At 37.7% G+C, this 22503-nt stretch overlaps 1 protein-coding gene across 5 annotated transcripts in view; it reads right to left on the reverse strand.

The window, feature by feature from the left end:
- The window catches only part of SPAG9 (sperm associated antigen 9), a 115616-nt gene that overhangs the window by 64774 nt on the left and 28339 nt on the right, over nt 1-22503 (reverse strand). For 3 of the 5 annotated variants that reach the window (XM_070937607.1, XM_070937608.1, XM_070937606.1), the window contains exons 4-8: nt 14307-14401; nt 7934-8087; nt 4159-4366; nt 3432-3531; nt 2536-2657 (exon numbers count right to left, since the gene is read on the reverse strand). In XM_070937607.1, coding sequence (XP_070793708.1) covers nt 2536-2657; nt 3432-3531; nt 4159-4366; nt 7934-8087; nt 14307-14401 — 679 coding nt within the window. Of the gene's footprint in view, nt 1-2535; nt 2658-3431; nt 3532-4158; nt 4367-7933; nt 8088-13432; nt 13594-14306; nt 14402-22503 lie in introns of those variants that run through there. The other 2 variants (XM_070937611.1, XM_070937610.1) reach the window with 1 other exon arrangement.

The following is a 22503-nucleotide window of genomic DNA, read 5'->3' on the forward strand; positions in this document are numbered from 1 at the left end:
TTAATGAATAGTCAAAGTTTGGGTTTTTAGAATACTTCAGTTTCGAAGAAGGAACTGTTTCAATTATGTGAACAACACTTTTAACTGTTGGTATTCCGAGCAGAGAATAATTATCAGGCAAAACAAATTAAAAAGCACTAGGCAGGATAAAGACAAAACAAATTGCGAAACAGACATTATGAAAGCAACAGCCAAGAATGCAGAACTTCAAAACGATCACTTTCAAATATATAAAAAGGATACACACCAGAATATTCTCCTGGGTACGCAGCCCAAGAGAAAGCAAATTGGAGAATGCCATTTAACTAATGTTGCAAAAGCATGCCAAAATACAGCACAGTAAACTAATACAAAACATTTCATATAAATTGTATTCCCTCAGATTGAGTACAGCTGGGCTTCTGTAGAAATACATTATGCATATTGGTAGCTCTACTTACACATACTATCAAAAAAACAAAACAAAAACAAATCTATGTAGTACATGGTTACAACTGAGCAATATTGTTGATCATCTTAATACTGCATTAATTATTTATTTAAATATACCCTTAAAATTACCTATTTTGGTATAAATGTGAAATTGTTTCAGCCTCTAACATATCCCTTATTTATGCTTTTACTACAGGCATTTCTCCTCTCTTCAAAGCTATTCCCCACTTTTCTAAACAGCAATAACATAACTGTGACCATACTAATAAGGTGCCACTATGAAGTGCCTTTTTGAAAGCTTATATCTACTATAGGAGTAACCTTAATGGCTCAAAAATCTAATTTTTAAAAAAATGCAGAAACAGTGTGGGAATAACACAAAGTGACTGCTAGTGGAATGGGATAAATTATAAAACATTGGAAGTATCTCCCATTCACTTCTGCGTTTTATTTTAAGCAAACAGAGCCAGGGGCGAGGAGCTAAATTACAGAGAGAACTGGAAAAGAGAAAGAGGAAGAAAGGAAATTTAGTATTTTTCTGGTGGAAAAGAGAGAGGAAGAAAGGAAATTTAGTATTTTTCTGTATTTTTCTCCCTTCAAACTAACATAGATATATACTTTCAAATGAATAGAGGAAATTGTGTTCTTTGCATGAATTTTGTGGTGGGAGATGTTCCTCCACCAAGAAATATTTGAAGAAGGAACAACTCACATACATCCCAGTTGTACAACAAAAGTCATGTTACTTCAAAAAAAAAAAAAAAAACACCTGACATTTTAAAGCATGTTAAACATGTATTTATCTTATTCCCTCTGATGCTGCCAACTCCAAATACATTGGACATCTGACAACACACCAGGCAATACAGGTAGTCCTTGACTTACAACAGTTCATTTAGCGACAGTTCATTTAGCGAAGTTAGAACCTCACTGAAAAAAGTGGCTTATGAGCATTTTTCACAATTATGACTTCATCCCCATGGTTATGTGATTTACATTCAGATGCTTGACAATCGACTCACATTTATGACGGCTGCAGTGTCCCAGAGTCATGCGACCATCTTTTGCCACATTCTGACAGGCAAAGTCAATGGGGAAGCCAGATTCACTTAACAACTGTGCTACTAACTTAACAACTGCAGTGATTCACTTAACTGTGGCAAGAAAGGTCGTAAAATGGGGCAAAACTCATTTAACAAATGTTTCACTTAGCAACATAAATTTTGGGCTCAATTGTGGTCGTAAGTCGAGGACTACCTGTATAAAACAATGTAAGAAATAACAACAAAAAAGAATCTAGAAAAAAAGAAAAAGGAGCAAGATAGCAAACCTCGCAGACATCCCAAATATCCCATTAATGTCTATTTAATGATTAAATAGAACATTAACTTTTATTTAATGAGGGGGTTTCAGCCACCCCAGCTCAAAGCCTGAGAGAACAACCAGGTTTTTAGGGCACACCCCATTTCAAGGTAATTACTGTACTAATGTCAAATTCACTTTTTTTTAAACTTTAAAACAGGGGAAACCTTACCTTCCCCGTTAATTCCTAGATAGAAAAGGCATCTAGGAAATTCTTTTATAGCTAAAAAGTTACAGATTTCCTAAAACAAATTCCTCCTTTCTCTTCTGCCTATCCTCCAAAAGATTCCTCACCCACATAAATAAAACCAGACTGGAGGAGGTGGGAGGGAGACTGAATGGTAAGGTTGAAGAAATGTAAAGCATTAGGGATGTTCATCTAACATACATTAATAGCAACTGAAAGTATAATGATGCAATGGAAGGTTTAAGAAAATCTCACCACAATGAAATAAACAATATGGTTTATACCATCATTACCCACTATTTTGATTGGCCAAAAGATTGGTTCCTAATGGGAACCCTTTTTTAATGAATAAGTACAGGCATAAATATGATTTGTGTGGTAAACATTTAAACAAATGACAACATTAAAGGTAAATAGTGAATGTTTTCAACTCTATTTACTAGACGAATTATGTATGGAAATATCTTGAGTACTTTTTCCTCACAATTCTATCCTTGAACTATTCTGTAAATTGCTTTCACCATTTCTAAACAGTTTTTTAAAAAAATACTCACCCAGCAAGTCTGCTCCTTCATCCACATCCCCAATCAGACCAGAGCCAGCAGAAGATAGTTCTTCAAAGAGTGATTCTGTGTTACGATCAAATGCTTTGTTCTCTATGCCTTTGGTAGGAGTGCTACACAATAAAAATCGAATGTAGGAGGGAGAAGAATTAAATCTTTTTTTAAAAAAATTATTTCTCCAGTCTACATCTCAGTGTACAAATGTGCACACTTTCTAAATCTTCAAGGATTAGACAATGTGAATCCTGCTCCATAAACAATTATGCCACAATTAATGGTTTATTATTTAAGAAAGCTAAAGCAAAAACAATGCATTCAGCAATCACCCTTCCCTTCCCCCTTTCCTTTCCTTTCCTTTCCTTTCTCTCTCTTTTCCCAGTAGGATGCAGAAATATCAGGCACATTAATCAGGCACTATTTTCTCCTCTACAACACTGATGTTCGCATAGTTACAAGCTCCTCTGATTCACTTGTCTTTCTTCCTGACAGTTTTGTATCCACATTGTCACCATAACAGGTTAGCCATTTTTGTTTAACATATGCAACCCCCACACACACACACACACTGTAATCTCTTTCTCTATGCTAAGCAGGTGGAAATGAGAAGCAGCGTAATAATCTGACATCCTGTTACCCTTAGGAGGAGATATTGAGTGATGGCTACTGCGCACATACTGTTTTGCCCTTCATGGTAGATCAAAGGTTTTTGGGCCAGAGCGTCAATGGAAAATCTGAGTGCCACAGAATGCCTGAATGCTACTATTGACTGCAAAGTATTGATCAAGAGATTGGTCATATGCCATAACAACAACAAAACAGCTACAACAACTCTCTTGTAATATTTGTATTTTTCCTAAAATCTCTGGTGAAAATTGCTGGCAAAATACCTTGAACCTTTATATCCACTAAGATCTTTATCCATATCCAACTCTGGAGTGGATTCAATGATTGCCTGAACTTCAGATTTGTCATCATTTTCATTAGCTCCTTCAAAAGAAATAGGTAAATATTGTCAAAAACAAGGAATATGAAATATAAGGAAGCATACATAGGATCTCCCCTAATTTTATTCTCAAAATATAATCTTGTGAATTAGGTAAGAATGGGAGAGAATGACACTGTGAGCTTCATGATCAAGTAAGAACTAAAATTTAGCTTTGCCTGGTCTGAGTCCAACACATAAAATCACTACACTACACCAGCCACTGTATCAATGAACAAGATTATTCATTTCCAAAATTAATGGTCACTTCTCACAGAACATCTTTTCTAAATGTGAAAAACTTTAGTAACACATTCTGTCATATAGAAAATAATATTTTACCAGCATAAAGATCCTTAATTGTGACAATTTAGTCTTAGTTGATCATATACTAAATCTGAGAGCAGTTGTTATTTAATCTCATAGTCTGTAAATACACTGAAGTATGCTTGTGATCAATAAGGCCACCTTCACACAACTTTCCTGCTGCTTTCTATATGCGGATGTCTTCCTATGAGGAATACAAGTAGCACTCTAAATATTTATTAATTCTGGAACCTGTAGGCATACGGTGGATTTTAAATGACCCAAACTATTAAATTACTCAAAATGTGAATACTCTAGAAACTTACCAATGGATACATTTCTTGTTTCCTGGGCTACCTGCACTTCAATGTGCTTGCTTATGTCCAATTTCTGGTTCCATAAATCAGAATTCTTTGCAAGGCCTTCCTTGTCTTCATGCAGGGGAAACTCCGCAGACGTAAGCACATCTGAAGCAGCAGTTAAGATTGGTGTAGTAGATTTGGACCCTGCTTGGCTAACATCAGAAATTTCATCCTAAAGCATGAAGAAGTTTGGAGTAATTACAGAATTTATATGGCATATTCCCTAACCCTGAATTAATACTTAACTACTTGAAGCCAGATATTTTACTGTGTTTTCCAGCTAAAAGGTGCATGTTTCTTTGTGCAAAAGCAATTTCACTTTAAAAAATTCTCTTAATGGAGATGCCATCCAATTATATTCAAGGTACCAACCTCGATACAAAATACACTTTTCTCATATTCAATAATACTTCTATACTAACTAAGCATTTAAGTCTTTTTTAATTAACTGTTAGCTCTTCGAGGTCCAGACAAAAAGCACAATTATGAGTACCTACACTATCTTTACAATAAGCTTACATTAACAGAATCTTGCAAGATTTATCCTCCTTTTTACTCTCTGGTAAACTAGGGAAAATACTTTCTGAAATGCTTTCCAGCCCACCCTTCTGTGGACTGAGAATTTTTTTACATGATATAAATTGCCATGTCTGCAGCTCTTCTTCCTATTTCTCAAGATCTTTCCCACATACCATTCCATTAACCCACCTCAAGTCAACCTACAATATGTCCTTTTCAAAGTTTCATCCTCTTCAACCATGTTTTCCTTCAGGAGGCCTCTATCCCAATGCCAAGAAGTTCAACTTCTCATTAGCTATATACCCCCTTGTTCCTAAAAATCATATTCAGCTGTTCAATGACTGGCGCTGCTGAAAAATTACACAAGCAAGAAGGGAGGTGGGATTTATAGAAATCAGGTTGTTGTTTTTTTAATTTTTGAAACAATATTTTATTAGCAATAGCCCTTAGACTTATATACTGCTTCATAGTGCTTTAGAGCACTTTCTACGCTGTTTACAAATGTCGGCATATTGCCAACAATCTGGGTCCTCATTTTATAAAGCTCGGAAGCATGGAAGGCTGAGTCAACCTTGAGCCGGTGAAGATCAAATATCTGGCAGTGGGCAGAGTTAGCCTGCAATACTGCATTCTAACCATCGCACCATCACAGTTCCTATTGTACCAGTTTGCCAAAGGAAATGCACAAGAGATATATGCCCATAAAATTTCACTTCTCTTTTACTTTCCATAGGAAAGTATATGTTGTTAACATTATTAGACTAATAAGTACTAGATTAATGTGTCCATAATTTTAAAATATGCAGAATTAATCAGTGTATACGTGTTTAAATAATTTAAACAATTTACATATTGTCTTATGCTACTTTAATACATCATTTATTTTACATGTCGTACATTCAGAGTATAAAAAAAGAAAGATGTAATTGTTTGGAATGATGATGGTTTTATGTTTTGTTTTTGTTTTAAAATAAAAAATTGTTTTTTTAAAAAAAAGATGCAAATGGTAGTCATATAAAATCAATGAATGAATAAATAAATAAAGCATCTGTGTTAATTAACAATGTATTCCAAGCCTCATTCTTCCTCTCAGTACAATGAATACAATTTAAACTGTTTATAAGCATCTGAGCAAATTTTAATTGTTTGACCATTTTAACTGACACTAGCAATTTGTATCAACAGCCCAGTAATATTTATAATTTCCTTTTATATTTCATTTTCATTTGTACCAACCTATATAAGATGGTTATACCCCACCCTGTTTAGGTTCATTATTGTAAACTATCAAATTCAATGTATGCATCTACTGACATAGTTCTAGTCTCCATCATTACACCATCTCATAAAGGAGAAATCTCTCCTACATAGATGTTTGCCCCTTATGTTCTGCTTTCTTGGACAAGATATTCTAAAATTATCTTCTACTCAAGCAAAACACTTTTAGAAATAGTTTTAACTTTGCTGCTAAGAGTGACATTCCTAAATCCACCAACCCCTCCTCCGAAAATCCAGCAAAGATACCCTGACTTATTTATCTGTCAATTTATCAAAAGAAAAAAAACTGTAGTTTTATTCCATAAATCCAGAGTGAAATGAAGTTCCACTTTGCCTAAAGATTTCCCAGCTTCTGTATTCTAGCCACATCGTGAAAAGAATGCAGTGCTCAGACTATTGACCTTAGCAGTCAAAATGCTCCCAACAAAAAGCCTAGTTACCAACAGAAACAGAACTTGCAGGCCTTTGTTTGAAAGGTTACGCTGAAATTTCTAATTGCAAAGTGACCATTCATTTTAAAAATGAAATGCAATTGCTGATCTGCTGCTGCTGCTCTTAAAGTATCAGGCTATCTGGACAAATTTAAATTAATGTTTCAGTCAAAGCTGATAAATGCTATTAAGAAAATAATGATTACATCGCTCTAAGACCTTAAGTGTTTAAGATCTTATATTGTCGTTTGTGCTTCTCCTTAATGCAATTTTCAGTCGCACATGAAAGGAGGGATTACCATTCAGTATGTGCAGGCAAAATTAAGTAGTTATTACCATGTTAAACTAAAGGAGTGGAAAATAGAATTTAAACCTCATTCATCCATGAAGCTTCTAAGTGACCTGTGAGCAGTTACACTTTTTCAATCTAAACCATCTCATATGGTAGCTGTTCAGAAGCTACCCGGAGTCTTCTGGAGTTGGCTGCCATGTGTTGGGGATTTTCTCAGTTTACTTTGCAGTACTTAGAATATCAATGAATTTAAATATTTCAGATATCCAGTGTCCAGAAAAAGTGGCAATGATTATCCTTCACCAGAATGTCCAGAAAAAGTGCAAAAGATTATCCTTCACCAGACAATCTAAAGTGCATGCAATCCACATAGCTCTACGTTTAAATATGTAAGGGTTAACTTTTTCATTAGCTTCATTGACCCATAACCCAATGTGTACCAAACAATGTATCAAGTTCAACTTGAAGCTTTAGGGCTATAATTCTGAAGTGAAGAATTATATGTAATTAATAACCAATTCATGTGAATAGATTCATATTATAGCCTCATTCAGGGCTATATTATAATAAATGCTTGCTCGGTGGATACCATACAGTCTAGAAGAAAGGGTATCAGTTAAGTCCCACCAGAAAATACAGTGAGTATCATGGCATTACTGATTTAAGGAGTAAAGTTCTTTAAGAAATTTCATTGATCACAACAACATTTATATTTTTAGCCAGCACAAAATTAATTATTTTGATACAATTATTGCTATAAATTAGTTATCCAAGCAACAAGCTCTTTTAGATAAAAAATATACACTTGGTTTTCTGCTTTGTCCTTATGTTTTTTTTCCCCAACACACATCTTCCCATAGGAAATCTTTAAAAACAAAACCATAATCATGCTAATAATCAAAAAATGAAAACAGTAAATATTAATATTAATAATTCCTAAAAGCCCTACAAGAGATTCTACCCAACTGCAAGCTTAGAAAACAGTATGTCTAAAAAAATTAGAAAATTTTGTCTTTCCACATTCCCAAGTGCTATCAGCCTTTCAATAAACTATACATTAGAAGAAAAGGGAACTTACCTTTAACTCACCTGGAATGAGTTTCAAAAATTTGTGCACTAAGAAAAGACAATTGGAAGTTTAGCTTTTGCTCACACACATACATCCTAAGGAAAAGATTAATAATTTTTTTCACTGTGAAAATTGAAATAGCTCCTTCACCTTGAGACTGGTGCGGGAACGAGGCTGACTTAGTTCACGGAACTTCCAACTCTCGGATCCAGGAGTTTCTACTGATCCCCTCTGAGTATCAGGAGTAAGAAGCGCATCTCCTGGAGGGAGCGGAAATATACCCAATGATATAGGAGGCTCCTTTCTGTAGATAAGGGGACAATATCATATGTTATAATTTCTTACACATTCTCAATTTTTGAAACTTAAAATGTTAAAATCATGTTTATCATTTTAAAGGGATTCAAGATAAATACTCTCGTACGCTGCTTTACATATGGGCAGTAGACAATGTATATATTAATTCATTTAAGGCCATATTAGTAATATATTTTCCAGAGACAAAGCTAATATCAACACCTGTGGTTAGAAAATCTTGCTAGAGAGAAGATATTACCCTGCAATGTTGTAAAGATACTTTCTGGGAAAGGAAGCCATACAAATAGTTAGACCAAGAGATGCAAAAGCTAGTTACAACAACAAAACAAATAATGTTGTAATTGTAAACTTAATTGGTTTACAAGATTTCTCAGTTTGTAAAGTAATATCAGTGAGAAACCCGATTTCAATCAAGGTATTCCTGCCTATTTAAATTAAAATTAGAGTTTATGGAAGATAATACAGGCTATCTTTCCTTTGGAGTATCCTTTATCTTTCCTTATTAAGTATCATTTGGGACTAGATAATAAAAGGATCCTCGTTTCCATATGGAATAATAATTAAAAACCTTGGCTACCACACAGAGACATTCATGATTTCAGAGAATGTTTAACAAATATTGACTACAGTCAAACCAGCACATTTTGACTATTCAATTGATTAGTATGCTGGTCCTACACAGCCATTCACCAGACTTGCCCTGTACTCTATAAAAACTTTTATTCACACTGTATCACCAGCCAAGTTTCCCACAGAAAGGATGGCTCCAAGTGGAGCAAGATCAAGAAACACTGCTTCAGATTTCTATAGTGTTTTAGACTGGCACTCCTGTGTAGGACATCTATAGCTGCAGGCAGCCATCTCCATTGCTATTACTGCAAGGTCTATGTCACATCTATCATACTACAGGGTTTTGCCTCAAAGATAATGACTCCTCCCCTGCAGCATTTGGTTATTCTAAGGAAATACCATTTGCACATGCAAAACAACCAATGTGCTTATTAGTCTATGGGCTAAAATGAGAAACCAAGGTGGGCTGACATGTGGCCAGGCGTAGTGCGGGAGGAAAAGATAGTTACATATCAGCAATGAATCATTTGTGCCATGAACAATGGGAGATGACCAGAAAAAGTCTCTTTGGTTAAGCAAATCAACACAAAGTAAAGTACCAGGTCAGGCAGTTAAATAAAAGGAGTAACTGAGGAGTAACTACAATCAACCAACATCTGCACTACAGGTTATGTGCCAATTATTTATTTATTTATTGGTTCGATTTACATCAGATCATATTGTACATCAGATCATTTGTGCTGGCTTCCTCTCAGGGCCCTGATTAGCTTGACAGTTCCCACCGGTGGCTTGTGTATGATTATGTTCTGCCATTGATTTCTGCTTACCACCAAAGTGAGAGGATAGGGAGGCTGGGAAAGAGGGGGCTCATGGGTGTAAGCAAGCAAGAGGGAAGGGGATTGCAGTGTGTGGAAGCAAAGAAATGTTGGGGAGTGACTTGTGACCTTTCCTGCTGACTTCTCCATTGATTTTGCTTCTGGGAAGTGCCAGCAGAGAAGGTTGGCAACAGCGATCACCCAATTGTGGGATGCTGCAATGACTGGAACCTTGAGAATGGGTCATAAACCCCTTTGTTCAGAGCCATCATACCTTCAGTCACTGAACAAATCGTTGTAACTCAAGGAAGACATGAATTGTCTTCATTTTTAAAAAATATTTTATTTTTAATATTAGCCTTTTTAAACATTGTGAGCAATCATAAGAAGCTTTTGATGAGAAAAGTAAATGTTTCCAGATGACCCCAAATTATACTTACATGAAACTCAGAAATCAGGTAAAACTATGTTTTGGTTTAAGATAAATGTTTGTCATTTTAAAAGATCTTCAATTAGTAGCCAGGCATATAAAAATCTGAATGACCTAAAAGAATTTCCTACTTCTGCCCTGAACAGAATTTGAATTATTGCCTTTGCTATTTTCATTTTTGTATACATTACGAATGTACAAATAATGCAAATGCAAATAGATACACAAGCACCAGAACTTATTAATGCTAAGAAAATGTATGGAATCCAGACTTTTCTGTATGTGCCATCTAGACCTGATTAAAACAAGATAATTCAGTTAAATGTTGGCAATTCACATACATACTATGGCTATGCAGTAGCTCCAATTCAATTCTAAAAATTGTTTAGGAGCACTCGGGGGCACAAACTCTTGCTTACAACTCTTTAACATAACTGCATCTTCTCATGGTACCAGATGTCAGCTTCAGAAGACAGTTGTGCAATCCCAAGAAAACTCAGTTTCTTTAAAAAGTTGCAGGAGATGCTATTTCTATGCTGCTGCACATTCCAAAACATCTTTCTGAATGGAAACCAAAGTATGGCAGAGTCTTAACATACAGTATTTCGCTAATTCATCAAAATGCAACTGCACTGCATTTGATTGCACATAAAAAGTAGTCCATGAAACAAAAATATTCATACATGCAGTCATCTATTTTCCATCTGATTTCTGTACAATATTTTCTAATAGTACCTATCTCTGAAACCCCTCGTTTCACAAGAAAAGCCAAGAGAATGCACTGATTTATTTGAATAGTTTGTATATGTTTAGTTATTAAATATCCAATCGTAATTGTTTATCAGACATCAGATAACTATTACAAAAATCTATCTGAATAGATACACACACATACATAGTTCACCATCAGCAACAACGTACATGGTGTGGCTACTACATGTCTTCCATACAGCTTTAATATAGGAAAATTTCCAGTTTGCAATTATGCTGCTATTATGTATCATGTGAAAAGAGTGTGAAAAGATATACACATTAAGCAAAGCCATGGCATGTTTAAATCATCTTTATTGAGCAACATTCACACATTGTAACAAGCCATAACATGGGGCATTTATATCTGTTAAGTTGTTTTACAAAATTTAATGCTAGAACAATGTAAAACACACTTCATGTAGCGTATTAGTGTGAACAAAACACTTCTTAAACCCCTGAGGCAGCTGCATCTTCTGAAGGCCAACCTAGCAATTTTGAGCGCTTTCCCGGGTTTTCCATGTACATTCTGCTCAGTCGGTCATCTAAACAAAGCAGCTGAATGCAGAAAAGGCACAAAGAACAACCTAAGCCACAATTCTTCAAGGAGAACTTCACTTGTACAAAATATATTTTGTTCCGCGTGTCTTTGGATGCTTTGCACAGCTCTAATTCAATCTTCCCACTTGGACTCTTTTGAATTCCACAGCTTCAATTTATCATTCTCCTCTAGTTTCAAAGTTTCCACTTGATCTTGAAATGTGTCTTGTCAATGGAAAGGACATAGCCACTCTTTTTTTATTAAGGAGATAGAGCTTATAAGCAATCTGTTTTTAACAGAATATATGAAGATGCTCATATATTCCACTGTAATGGTATCAAATCTTTTAAAAAAAAAAAAAATCACTCATCATTGGCCTACTCTGAAATAATTTTTTACATTCTGCCGAGAAACAAACACTAATGGAGACTGTTTAATTTCAATTTTTTAAATATTTTGTTAAATTTATTTGAAACCCATCTTGCCGTGGGGCTACTCCGGGCATCTTACAACAGTAAAATGGAGAAAAAATTATTTTAAAAAATCAAATGTTAAGTAGGAATGGTCAAGTAAGTGCAAATGCAATATAACCCATGGAAAGATGCTACCAGTTCTATACATGTGTGCTTAAATCCACCATTGTACTCCAGTTATATTAGCTACACTGTAAAGGGGTGAGGGGAAGTTCTACCCCTCTACTTTCTATTTTCAGCTATAGTATGAGTGAAAGAACATTCAGATCCTTTATTCATTGTGTGAATACCACATCTGAAAACTCTCAATCAATTCTTCACAATTGGTCAGATTCCTCACTGGCTTGCAAAACCAGATAAAAGGTAACCCTTAGCTACTGAAAACATGAATACTAATATTTGCAATCTTCTACAAAATACCCGCCTACAATTTAAGACCCCAGTTAATGGATAAACTTTATTTTGCATCCAAAAGTTTATATATCTATATATTATAATTTAAATTAGAATTTAAAACTAATTATTTAAAACTATATACATATATACTGTATATACATATATACACATGCACACACAGATATATATATATATATATATATATATATTTGTAGAAGCATAAACATTAAACAGCTTTTTGTAAACATTTTTGACAAAACAAAAAGATCCATCTGTAATAAAATTTAACTTCATTTTGTATCCTTCAAACTTTCTATGGCCTTTTACTTTTAAATTAAATCTCCTTAGACTGGATTATCAGAATCTCCTGATTATGTTAAGACTTCTCTCTCCCTTGATCTTCCAGGGAAATATGAAAAACCTAATACCCCACAAGAGGTTTGTAGAAGTTCTTATGAGGCAAGGCAATCCGACAAAATACATTGATTCACTTACATTAACTCTCCTGTAAAAGCCATGTATGCTGTTTGCTGTACTTTTATGTAACAGCAGAATTCAAATTGATAAGAATTGGATCAATGGATTCCACCAAATATGCATTATGTAGGTAAAATTTCATTAGAGAAAGGTTCCAGATAGAAACAAGTTTTACTGAATTGTGGATATCAGACTGTAATGCTTGATTTTGATTTGCTAGCCATACCTTAATATTCATGCAATTATGCATGCAACCAATGTAGATATTTGATTTTTAAGAAATAGAAGTTTTCAAGCAGCAATATTAAACAATGTTGCTTTAAAAGTAGTTTGATAAGTCCAGACAAACAATCTGCAACTCAGTACTCTGGGGTGAAAAAAAATATTACTAGATACAGGTTTAAAAAGTATACATTTATATCCTATTTTTCACATTATAATATACCTAAATGCATGCCCACAATCTATTTAGAGAAATAAAAAGCAATTATTCAATTTGAATAATCTGTGTTGAAGAATTAATCCCAGGCATTTATACAAGATTTTTGAGAGCAAAACACAAACTGAATAAACGAAGGGCTGCTACAGAAACCTTTTTGAAGTTGCTAATTGCCTGAAAGAGCTAATGGATTTTCTCAAGAAGCAACTGATTTTGTAATCTCAAACAAAGCATCAAATTCACATCCCATCTTTACAATAGTAAATTGTACATTTTCTACAAAATATCAAATTGCGATTTGAAAATGGCTCTTCAAATCAGCATCACCCCACCATTTCCCGCTTTCCACTCCTACTCAAGAGAGGAGAAATAACATGGTAGGCTAAGAACAAAGAATTTTTTTTTTTTTAAAAAAAGCAAAGGTTCCAGGGTCTGAATACCTGAGAATCCTTGGTAAATTCTGCGTCAGAGCTGGCACACCAGTGGATATAGAAAAGTGCACAAGCAGCAAAACGGAAAGAGACACTAAAATCGCTGAATTAATGACCACCGCCCCGCCAACGAAGCCAAATACAAATAGCAGCATGCATCCAGGACTCATGGCGCTGCGCTGGCATGGTGAAATGCAAGAACCGAGGCTACGCAGGGGACAAGAGAGTATCTTTGTAGTAAAAGTCTGTCATTGAGCTGCTGCCACAGAAACAATGCCATCGACAGCCGCTTTCCACTATCTTCTGCAGCAGCTCCAAAGCAAAATGACATCACCTCGCTCTCCTCCCCCACCTACAAAGAAAAAAGCAATCCGAGCGGCTTCTCTTTGCTTCAGCATCTATGCAGCAACCTAAGGATACAAGCAAGCTTGTTGGCAGTTTCCTCCACCCCCTACGCTGAACCTTTGCAGCTTGGCTCCACTTGATTGGACAGGAAGCTCAGGCGTCTCCATAATGTAGACAAAGCTTTAGTTGGAGATGTCCTTTCATGAAAATGTGCTCAATAGTATAAAAATGGAAATGAGATTCAGTTATTTCACACCCTTAATTGCATATCCTTTGGTCGTTCTTCATCTCCATTGGAGAAGGGAAAGAAAAATCCTTTTACACGAAATGTAGATAAGAATGAGTTTTAAACCTAAAACAGTGTCAACAAGGCAATTTTCCCATTAAAATAATGTTCATTCCTCTTGCAAAACTTTTACAGTCTTTCTTATATTCCAGCAAAAATATAATTGTGATTATTCATTATTCAAGATAAAAAAACAAAGGTTTGAAACAAAACTTAATAGGTTTTACTCAGGCAAAAATCAATGAAGCTTACCTAATTCTACTGTGCAAGATGGGCTCTGGTTGTTCACCTCCTGTCAACTGATGAAATTTTGCTCTTTCCAAATGTTCCATGTAATTATGAATCATCTGTTATTAAAAGGGGGGAGGATAAAAGAGTTTAAACTGTTTCATACCTATTTAAGCTATTTTTTAAATTATTTTCTTTCAATTCCCCAATGTTCCACCTATCAAGAAACTACTACTTCAGACTATATAAATCATCCCATGCATCAAAAACTATCATCATAATACATTAATTTGTTCTAAAGTTATTTTCCCCTTCCAATATACAACTTTATCTTAATTTACATTAATACAAGCGTTCCTTTTTTTTTTTACACTTCCACACATTTATAAAATTATACAATTTCAGCAACATGAGACAAATATACACTGTCACCCAAGTGCAAACCAAGAGAACCAGTAGAAGCCCCATCCGTGATCGAGTGGAAAAGATACCTTGATAAACTGAGAAAACTTCACATATTTGTTTGGGGAAGGATGGGTGGTTGGAGAAGGTTACACTGGTGCCCAGTTCTGATGCAATGGGAAACCATGATTCCTCATTATGTGAAAGGGTTGTGGAAGATTCTGTGAGGAAATAAGAAGTTTTCGCGTCTTCTTTTCACTACAGAAGAATTACCTGCAAATAACTAAATTTGGGGAACTGAAAACAAGTCTCAACAAAAAGGTTTCAGATCCAACTTTTTCAGAAACCATAATTAAACCAGTAACTTGACTTCTAAACACAAGAGGAGATATGGTTCCAACTCCCTTTATTATGAGAAGGGGAATGGGATAGCAAAGTAGCTTCTGATTACATCTGAACTGAGCCAGAGAAGTTGACATTGTTTTTCATTTGGCACATTTAATATCCCACCCTTATTTTAAGTTTATAGTATATTTTTAAAAGATTGGCAACTAAACACACATGCTCACAGCAATGTATCTGATAGGTTATGAATTTTAATATATTGTGTCAGCATGCCATTTATACTTCAATGAGGGACAGAAGGATATTGCTCTCATGCCCTGGTGGTTTTTCCATTGTTGAAAATGAGATGTTGATCTCTCTTGGTCTGGACTAGGTGAAGATCTTGGTTCAATTATTCTGTAGACTACAGCTGACTAAGGTTTTATTGCATTGTATCTTACAGGAAAAAAATAAGGGGAAAGAGTAAGACAGTTGCGGAATCCATTCATAATGAGTTTAGTATATTAGTCATTGACAGGAATCCACCAATTCTACTATTTGTGTCACAATAAACTACTTCCAGATCAATTTCACATAAATGTGTTTTCTAAGATTCCTATTGTAGAATTAGAATTAATTGGAAATAGAATCTAGAATTAAAAAGTGCATGCTTAAGCATTTTAATATACCAACAATCAATTGAGGTACTTTTTTATCTGAGTAAATTAAACACATATACCAAGGGTTTTACCAAGGGTTAGACAGCCAGATCTGTCTATTTACATCACTCCACAAATAGTTGGAAGCTATGTCATGCTATCGGCCAAGCACCCGATAAGACAGCTTCTAGCAAAGGCTTTTTAATTTCAGATAAAATGTCACATTTCTAAAATGTGTGGAAAAATATTCCCCATATCTTCAGAATCAAAGTAAGATCAGATGATGCACAGAAAAGGACTCATGCATGTTTACATGATTTCATAAAGATGGATCGCTTATTAAACATTATTTCAACAACTGTAACATTAAAATAGAAATATTTTCATAGGTAATTAATTACTCCCTTCACAGATAAACCAACTACAGATACAAATAAATTATAATTAGTACAAATATCTCTTGTTGAGTTCTACTATCTATAGCTAAGCCTACCATCATGTCATATTGCATTGTGGTCATTTGACATATCAAAAGGATCTTCATGAACATTTCAGATTAAGCAAAATAACATGAGAGGCCACATTAATAATTTGGAAGTGAAATAAAAAAAAATTGCAACTGTATGCAATTAATTCACAAAGAATTAGCATTATTTCTAATCTGTGACCTGTATTTTGTAACTGGATAATGTAAAACTTTTATGTGACTTACAAATACTCTCAATAATTTGCTTTTTAAAAAAATAAAATAAGTATGAAAATCAGGCATCATTGGCATTTTTATATTATTGCTTATATAACCATAAAAGAATTTAAACCTTACTATTAAAAATTGAGTTATTAAAAATATGTGTTTATTATTTCTGATATATACTTCTTTAGCTGACTGACCAAGAACTGCCTTTATAGTTTCCTTTGCAGTGTTTTCAGAAATAGTTTGCCATGGTCTGTTATTCTGTTATGCTCTTTTTCCTAGCGTGAGACTGACTGACCCAAAGTCACCCAACTGGCTTTGTTTCTATGGGCAGAATTGGAATTCATGGTTTCCTGATTTCTATTCTAGCCAGCTGCCTTTATCCATTACAGTATACTGACTCTCTTTACAGGCATAGAGCAGTACATATATGAAAGATTTAAGACTTTCTCTTGGCAAAGGGAGACATTAATTGCTGCTTGTTAACATTTCTTGGTAATGATTGGGATTAATCATTGCTTTACTTTCTATTCATGCTTTCCATTTCCAAATTGGCACTCAAGGTGGCTTCATCAATCAGTACATATTAAACAGAAAGATTCCGAGGGTTCTAAGAGGTACTTTTGATTAAGTTACAGTGAAATCTGTTGCCGTTTCTTCTTAAGTATGTTTTACAGCACTTAATGTTCTCCATCATGTTTGAGAATACTTCTGTTTACCAGGCACCAAAAATACTTCAGCTACAGATGAGCCACAAGAAATTACCGTACTATATTTCAAGATATAGAGTTTTTTTAATCCCTTAGAAAAAAGCAGATCCAGCTGCCTCAGATCAAGCAACCTATATATTAGGATTAAATTTTCTTGATATCTAAAGGTAATGGCATAAATCCTAAAGGACCATTATCTTTAATCTTCACAAATTGACTCTTCTAGCATACAGTGACACACTACTGAAAACCTTTTTATTTGATACATCTATGTTAAGTTCCTCAACCTGCTGATGAATATAGGCAAGTTTTAACTAAAATACTTAAGATTGTACAACTACCTGTTACAATGCTTTTTGTGTGGTCCATAATCTATTTGATACTTTGAACACAAATATGTTTTCAATCCAGTACAGGTAGTCCCCGACTTACAACTGTTCATTTAGTGACAGTTTGAAGTTACAACAGCACTAAAAAAAAGTGACTCAGGACTGTTTTTCACACTTACAACAGTGAAGCATCCTTGTGATCACATAATCAAAATTCAGATGCTTGGCAACTGAGTCATAATTATGATGGTTGTAGTGTCCTGGGGTCATGTGATCCCCTTTTGTGACCTTCTGACAAGCAAAGTCAATGGGGATGCCAGATTCACTTAACAACTGTGTCACTAACTAAACAACTGCAGTGATTCATTTAATAACTGTGGCAAAGCAGGTCGTAAAATGAGGCAAAATTCATTTAACAAATTTTTCACTTAGCAACAGAAATTTTAGGCTCAATTGTAATCGTAAATTGAGGACTATGTAGCTTGTTTCAGAATTATCAAACAATGTAATGGATTTAATTAAGTTAACAGATTTTTTTTTTTATTTGATTTATATGCCGCCCTTCTCCGAAGACTCAGGGCGGCTTACAATTGTTAAGCATTGGGGGTATTTGTGCAAGAAACACATTAAGCAGCAGTAATGTATACAGATGTAATTTTAATTTCTTCTTTGTATATATCCCCAAGTATTATGATATAATAAATATCATATAAATATATTCTACAGAAAATTTCCACTCAGAAATCAGACTATTTTCTAATTTATGAAATCATATATTGAGGCTGGCCTTTATTAAATGCTTACTTCACAGAAAAAAAACTGTGTTTCCCCGAAAATAAGACATCTCCTGATAATAATCCCAATCGGGCTTTTGAGCGCAAATGCTAAAATAAGCCCCCTCCCTGAAAATTAGCCCTCCCTACAAATATTTAAACGCATGCGAAGCCAGTCCCTGTCATTTCCTCTGGTTGGGTTAGTGAGACAGAGCTGGAAATCAGGTAAGATGGCAAGAGGAGCCCCGTCTTGCTCCACGCACTCCAAAATAATAAGACCTCCCCGAAAATAAGGCCAAGTGCTTATTTCAGCGTTCAAAAAATATAAGACAGGGAAACACGATAGGAAGCATTTTATCATTATAATCAGATCTTTCCTGTGCCAGAGCTATTACACCTGTAAGAAAAATTAGGCATTTTATAAGAACTAATATGATTACTAATACCAGCTCCTTTCAAATAGGTTTACGTAATCATTTTGAATGCAATTCTTATTTCTCAGCGAATAACATGCTTCCTAAACTAAATTTAAGAATATCAAGAAACTCTTGATCGAGATTTACAACACACATATATATAGTAGTTAATTGGTATATAACAGTTAATTGGTAACACATCAAGTCTCTAAGGAAAAATAGAAATAATTTAATGTTGGTGAACCATCAATACCATTAAGTGAGCATATGGCATACTCAAGGTATGTCATATGTTAACAGACAGTACTCTAGACCAGGGGTGTCAAAGTCAAGGATCTGGCCTGCGGAGTGCTTAGATCTGGCCCACGGGGGCCCACTGAAAACAGCAAAGGACCGGCCTGCAGTGCTTCTGCCAGCGAAAACTGAGCTCTGTTTTTGGCTGCAACAGCCTCTTACAGCCCTCTGTCAGCGAAAACAGAGCTCAGCTTCCTGAGTTCTGTTTTCATTGGTGGAGCGCTCGGGCCACCACATGAGTAACGTCGAGCTGGCCATGCCCACCATGGCCACATCCACTGGGCCTCCTGAGTTCAAACACAACCCTGATGCAGCCCTCAATGAAATCGAGTTTGACACCCCTGCTCTAGACTATAAATGCAGAGTACTGCAGAGAGAAAAAGATGGAATTATTTCCTATAATTCAAGATTTGATGAGGGCAGAACACAGGAATCAAATGCACAAGAAAGGCTTAATACTGCACTTTACAGATTTCTTCTCTGTTTATATTGTCTGTACAGTTCCCTGTGACTGTGGCCTGTCTATTAATTCAGATATATATATGCTTCATTTGATAATCATGACTGATATCATATGTGAATTTCTCCCACTACTTTCCCATAGTTACGTTTTTTTAGCTTGTAACCTTTAAAGACATTCTCTATCTCAGTTTTATTTATCAATGTACAACATTCATCACCAGCACTGTATAGAAGCATTGAATTAACCCACTTTGGGAGACAACTATTGCTTGAAAACGGACGTTGCTTACCTGAACGTCCCTTCTCAACGCGCAGCTGGAGAATCCAAAGCTTCGGGTTGTTCAGTAGTTGATAGCCTACACTGAGTGTGTTCCTTTAAGAGATTTCTCTTCAGACACGCCCACTTGCTCAACCAAGTCCCAGTTTTGTTCACAAAGTAAGGAGCAGTAGAGCGTAAGGAAGAAATGTCCAGCAGCCAAGCTGGGTGGGTTGGATTCTCCAGCTGCGCGTCGAGAAGGGACGTTCAGGTAAGCAACGTCCGTTCTCCAACGCGCAGCTTGGAGAATCCAAAGCTTCGGGATTTACCCAAGCAAGTTCAGACAGGGAGGGAAACTGGCTGCTGTACGTCGTCTGAAGAGTTGCATACAGCTTGGAGCACCCGGCGGCCGAAGGATGCCTCCGCCGAGGCAAAGGAATCCACCTTGTAGTGCCTGATGAAGGGATTCAAGGATGACCAGGTAGCCGCCCTGCATATGTCGGAAATGGAGGCATTAGTGGCCCAGGCGGCCGTGGTGGCGGCGCTCCTGGTGGAGTGTGGAAGGATTCTCTGCGGAACCGGTCTGTTCCGAGCCGAATAAGCCCTAGAGATGCAGGATTTAATCCATCTCCCAATTGTCGTGGAAGAAACCTTCCGGCCCATGGAAGCGGGCAGAAAAGAAATGAAGAGCGATTCAGATTTCCGGAAAAGCTCAGTCCGTTTAATATACCGGCGCAGAGCCCGTCGGACATCTAGCAGGTGCCAGTCTGCTTCTCGAGGATGTCGAGGTTCGGGGCAGAAGTCCGGTAGGATTAATTCCTGGCTTCGATGGAATGAGGAATTTATCTTAGGCAGAAACGAGGGGTCAAGCCTCAGTACCACGCGATTGGTGTGAAAGATACAGAGATCGCTTCTCACCGATAGGGCCGCAAGTTCAGAAATTCGGCGAGCCGACGTGATCGCGACTAGAAACGCCACCTTTAGTGACAGAAAACGGAGGCTGATGGAGGCGAGAGGCTCAAATGGAGGATGCATGAGGGCCTGAAGGACCAGAGTCAAATCCCAGGTCGGGTAGCGATGTATAACAGGTGGGCGCAGATTGGCCGCGCCTCGAAGAAAGTCCCGAATCGTAGGGTCCTGCGAGAGAGGCAGCGTTGCAGAAGCCGAGAGGACCGTACTGAGAGCAGCAACCTGGCGACGAAGAGTATTAGGCGCAAGGTGCTTGTCCATGCCCTCCTGAAGGAATCCCAACACTTCAGGAACGGAAGCAGACGTTGGATCCAGGTGGGATTTAGCACACCAGGAACAAAAGGAATTCCAAGTTGCATTGTAAATGCGGCACGTAGACGGTCGCCTGGATGCCTGAATCGTGGGGATCGCATTGCTAGGAACGTTGACTCTCCTTAGCAAGATCCTTTCAAGCGCCAGGCGGTCAACTGCAACCACTGTGGATCTGGGTGCAGAATGACCCCCTGGCTGAGGACGACCCTGTCCCCTGGAATCCTCCACGGCCGTGCCACCGACAGGTCCATCAGATCTGCAAACCAGGACCTCCGAGGCCAGTGGGGTGCGACCAGAACGACGTCTGCCTCGTCTGATATTATCCTGCGGATCAGACGAGGAAGGAGCGGTAGAGGGGGAAAGGCATAGAGGAGACCCCTGGGCCAGGGAGAGGCGAGGGCGTCGACTCCCTCCGCCTGAGGACACTTGTACTGGGTGAAGAACCTGGGGAGGTGAGTGTTGTCGCGGCTGGCGAATAGGTCGACTAGAGGCGTGCCAAATCTGCGGACGATCTCGGCGAACAGATCTGGGTGAAGTCGCCACTCGGCGTGGTCCAAGTGTTGTCTGCTTAGCCAGTCCGCTGTGATGTTTGTGGTCCCGGCGATGTGCTCCGCCACGAGGGACAGGACGTGCATCTCCGCCCAGATCAGCAGTAGGGTCGTTTCCTCCATCAATGGACCCGAGCGAGTCCCCCCCTGGCGGTTCACGTGCGCCTTTGCTGTTACATTGTCCGTGCGTATCAGGACATGGTGCCCCGACACAATCTGCTGGAACCGTTGGAGGGAGAGGCGGATCGCACGGAGTTCCAACCAATTGATCCCGTTGAGGCTCTCCTCTGCTGACCACGTTCCCTGGGCAACGTGGGATAAAAGATGACCTCCCCATCCCGTCAGGCTGGCGTCCGTTGTCACTACCAGGCGCTGTAGATTCTGGAAGTAGCTGCCCTGATGTAGGCTCTGGGAGGACCACCAGAGGAGAGACCTTGAGACCTCTGGCGGGAGGGAAACTTGTGTGGGAGAGTTGCTTCTCCTGGCTCTCTGAAAGGGGAGGAGGAACCATTGGAGCTGGCGTGAATGGAATCTCGCCCAAGGGACGACTGACAGGCAGGAAATCATTTTGCCGAGCAGGCGGGACAGGAGCAGCAAGGTCACCTTCCGAGAGGAGAGGACCTGGGATGTTAATGACTGGAGACTGGAACACCGGTCCGTTGACAGGAACACCTGGCCCCTTACGGAATCTATTATTGTCCCTAGGTGAAGGATGCAAGTAGTTGGCTGCAGTTGGCTCTTCGGAATGTTGAGGGAGAAGCCATGATGACGAAGGCAGCGACACACCACTTCTAGGTCTCGGGATGCCCGGGCCGGAGAAGGGGAGAGCACTAGGATATCGTCCAAGTAGCAGTGGAGCCGGACCGGATGTTGACGTAGATGGGCCGCCACTGCTGCCAGGAGCTTTGTAAAGGTCCTTGGGGCGGAGGAGAGGCCGAAGGGCATTGCTCTGTATTGGTAATGCCTGTTGTTGTAGGCAAAGCGTAGGAAACGACGATGGGACAGTCGTATGGGTACGTGGAGGTACGCTTCTTTCAAATCGATAGAGGTCATCCAGTCCGATGGTCGAATGG

Source organism: Pituophis catenifer, unplaced genomic scaffold, assembly GCF_029215685.1.
Source record: "Pituophis catenifer annectens isolate HBS135680 unplaced genomic scaffold, rPitCat1.0.hap2 SCAF_2, whole genome shotgun sequence".
Classification (NCBI taxonomy): domain Eukaryota; kingdom Metazoa; phylum Chordata; class Lepidosauria; order Squamata; family Colubridae; genus Pituophis; species Pituophis catenifer.